This window comes from Macrobrachium rosenbergii, chromosome 20 (genome assembly GCF_040412425.1).
Source record: "Macrobrachium rosenbergii isolate ZJJX-2024 chromosome 20, ASM4041242v1, whole genome shotgun sequence".
NCBI lineage: Eukaryota > Metazoa > Arthropoda > Malacostraca > Decapoda > Palaemonidae > Macrobrachium > Macrobrachium rosenbergii.
Genome location: NC_089760.1, coordinates 37,710,001 through 37,712,500, shown reverse-complemented (window position 1 = coordinate 37,712,500; position 2,500 = coordinate 37,710,001). Strand labels below are relative to the sequence as shown.

The following is a 2,500-nucleotide window of genomic DNA, read 5'->3' as shown; positions in this document are numbered from 1 at the left end:
TCCTGAAAGGACTTAAAGGATCCCCGATAAGGCTGAAAAGCTTCATTGAGGTTCGTTATCTGCCGAGGCCATTGAGGGCCATCACTGGTGTGTATGAGTTTATTCATGGAGACGGTTCTCTCTCTCTCTCTCTCTCTCTCTCTCTCTCTCTCTCTCTCTCTCTCTCTCTCTTTCTGTTTATGCTGGAGTGGAGACTTCTTGTCTCGAACTTAGGGCTTCTGTTTATTGTGGAGTAATGTGGAAGGGAACCAGGAAGACAAGAGGACCAGAAAGAGGGACGGGAGGAGGAGGAGGAGGAGGAGGAGGAGGAGGAGGAGGAGGAGGAGGAGGAGGAGGAGGAGGAGGAGGAGGAGGAGGAGGAGGAGGAGGACTGAGGGAGGGGGGGAGTGTGCAAAGTCTGCTGGTGGTGTCTGTGCACAAGAATAATGGAAGATTTGTTCTCTGAAAAGAGGACATTAGTGCCCCACACAGTCGTTATGAAAATCCGTTACGGGCATTTTTGACCTTCCAGTAAATTATAAATACATTACGTGCACCATCCATTAGCCCCCAAAATCTTCCTCAAAAGAGGTACAGTAACAACAAAATGTTACTATATATGTTATTCAGTGTAGGCGTCGTTAAGAATCTTATTGTTTGTAACTTCGAACCGTAAAAGGAAAAATCATTTAAAAATTTTTCTCTGAACAGGAATTTTACAGTAATTATGTCTACTTTAATTAACCTATGTATTAGGATTATTATTGTCATTGGTAAAAAATGAGACAGTGAATTATTCATAATTAATATTATCACCAATGATAGTATGAGGCTTAATTAGCAAAACTATTGAAATATTTTACAAAATGAAATTACATTTGACATACTTTAGTTTCTAAGAAAATCTTCAACAGTTTTTAACTATCTATGAAGATTTGAGTCGTATCTTCTTAGATACTTTTTTATATAATTTATATTAACTGCATCTAAAAACAAAAGGTCTCTGCAAATAAAGAACAGAATTTAAAGTTTAGCGACTTTGCTCAATAAGGAATGAAATAATCAGAGGGTTTTTCACAGTTTTGGGGAAGGTCATCTTTTTATAAATTAGTGATTCAATTATGCTCTGAAGAATCAACCATGACTAGAAACAATAAAATCATCAGTTATAGCATCAATAGTTTTACCATTACCGAGTTCACCATCATTACCAGATTCATCACCACTATCAATATGGCTCCTATTCCTAAAATATTTTAAAACACGAGGAGGAGGAGGAGGAGGAGGAGGAGGAGGAGGGAGGAGGAGGAGGAGGAGGAGGAGGAGGAGGAGGAGGAGGAGGAAGACGTCTACTCGTCTTCTTGTCTCACGTCGATATCAGAATACTTACACTTTTATGTAAAACAAAGCAAAATAAAAATTTGATAATGTAAACATCTTCATGAGATGGTTCACTGAAATGCGACACGAAGTTATTTGATTCTGTATATCAAAATATTCTCTTATAATTTCAACAGTTACTAATATACTGAAGTTCCAAACATATTTCTAAGGTAATTATAATAATAAATAATTCAACAACAATTCTGCTTGCTTCTCGACACTAATTGTGATCCATTATCGGCAAAGCAAACTCAAAAAGGTTTGATTTTTACAATAATAATAATAATAATAATAATAATAATAATAATAATAATAATAATAATAATAATAAAAATAATAATAATAATAATAATAATAATAATAATAATAATGAATTAGGCCAAACTGGATGCCCCAATAATAATGCTAATTTTTTTCTGTTATGAATTTGACATGACCTGTTATTATTATTATTATTATTATTATTATTATTATTATTATTATTATTATTATTATTATTATTATAATAATAATAATAATAATAATAATAATAATAATAATAATAATAATAATAATAATAATGGGTTAAGTCAAATTGGTGCTACAATAAAAATAAACCTTATTTTTATTGTGCCACCAATGTGACCCAAAGTTTTATTATTATTATTATTATTATTATTATTATTATTATTATTATTATTATTATTATTATTATTATTATTATCATTATTATTATTATTATTATTATTATTATTATTATTATTATTATTATTATTATTATTATTATTATTATTATTATAAAAAAAATCCTTTAATGATGCACAAGGCTCGGCTCCTTCGTCCATCAACGCTACTTTTCAGCGAGACCACATGTTCTCTGTTTATCCTAGAAGCCTGGAGTCTGCCCCGCACGTGTGCGTGTTTGTGTGTGTATGTTTGTGTTTGTGTGTGTGTATGTATGTGTGTACAAGTGTGTATGATGACGTGAAAGTGTACCCGCGCGCGCGCGCCTGGTGATGATGGGACGGGGTCTGGTGGACAAGGCCTATGCACCCTTGATAATGAGGAAGTAATGAAAGTGTTTACGTGAGATTTTAACATGGAGGGGATTTCGATCTGCGCGCCCATACGAAGACATTAACAATGGTCTTAAAGTTAA

At 33.2% G+C, this 2,500-nt stretch overlaps 1 protein-coding gene across 1 annotated transcript in view; it reads right to left on the bottom strand.

Annotated features, from left to right (window-relative positions):
* The window catches only part of LOC136848962 (uncharacterized), a 33,429-nt gene that overhangs the window by 21,114 nt on the left and 9,815 nt on the right, over positions 1-2,500 (bottom strand). The window contains exon 3 of the mRNA XM_067121772.1: positions 196-410. Coding sequence (XP_066977873.1) covers positions 196-410 — 215 coding nt within the window. The remainder of the gene's footprint in view (positions 1-195; positions 411-2,500) is intronic.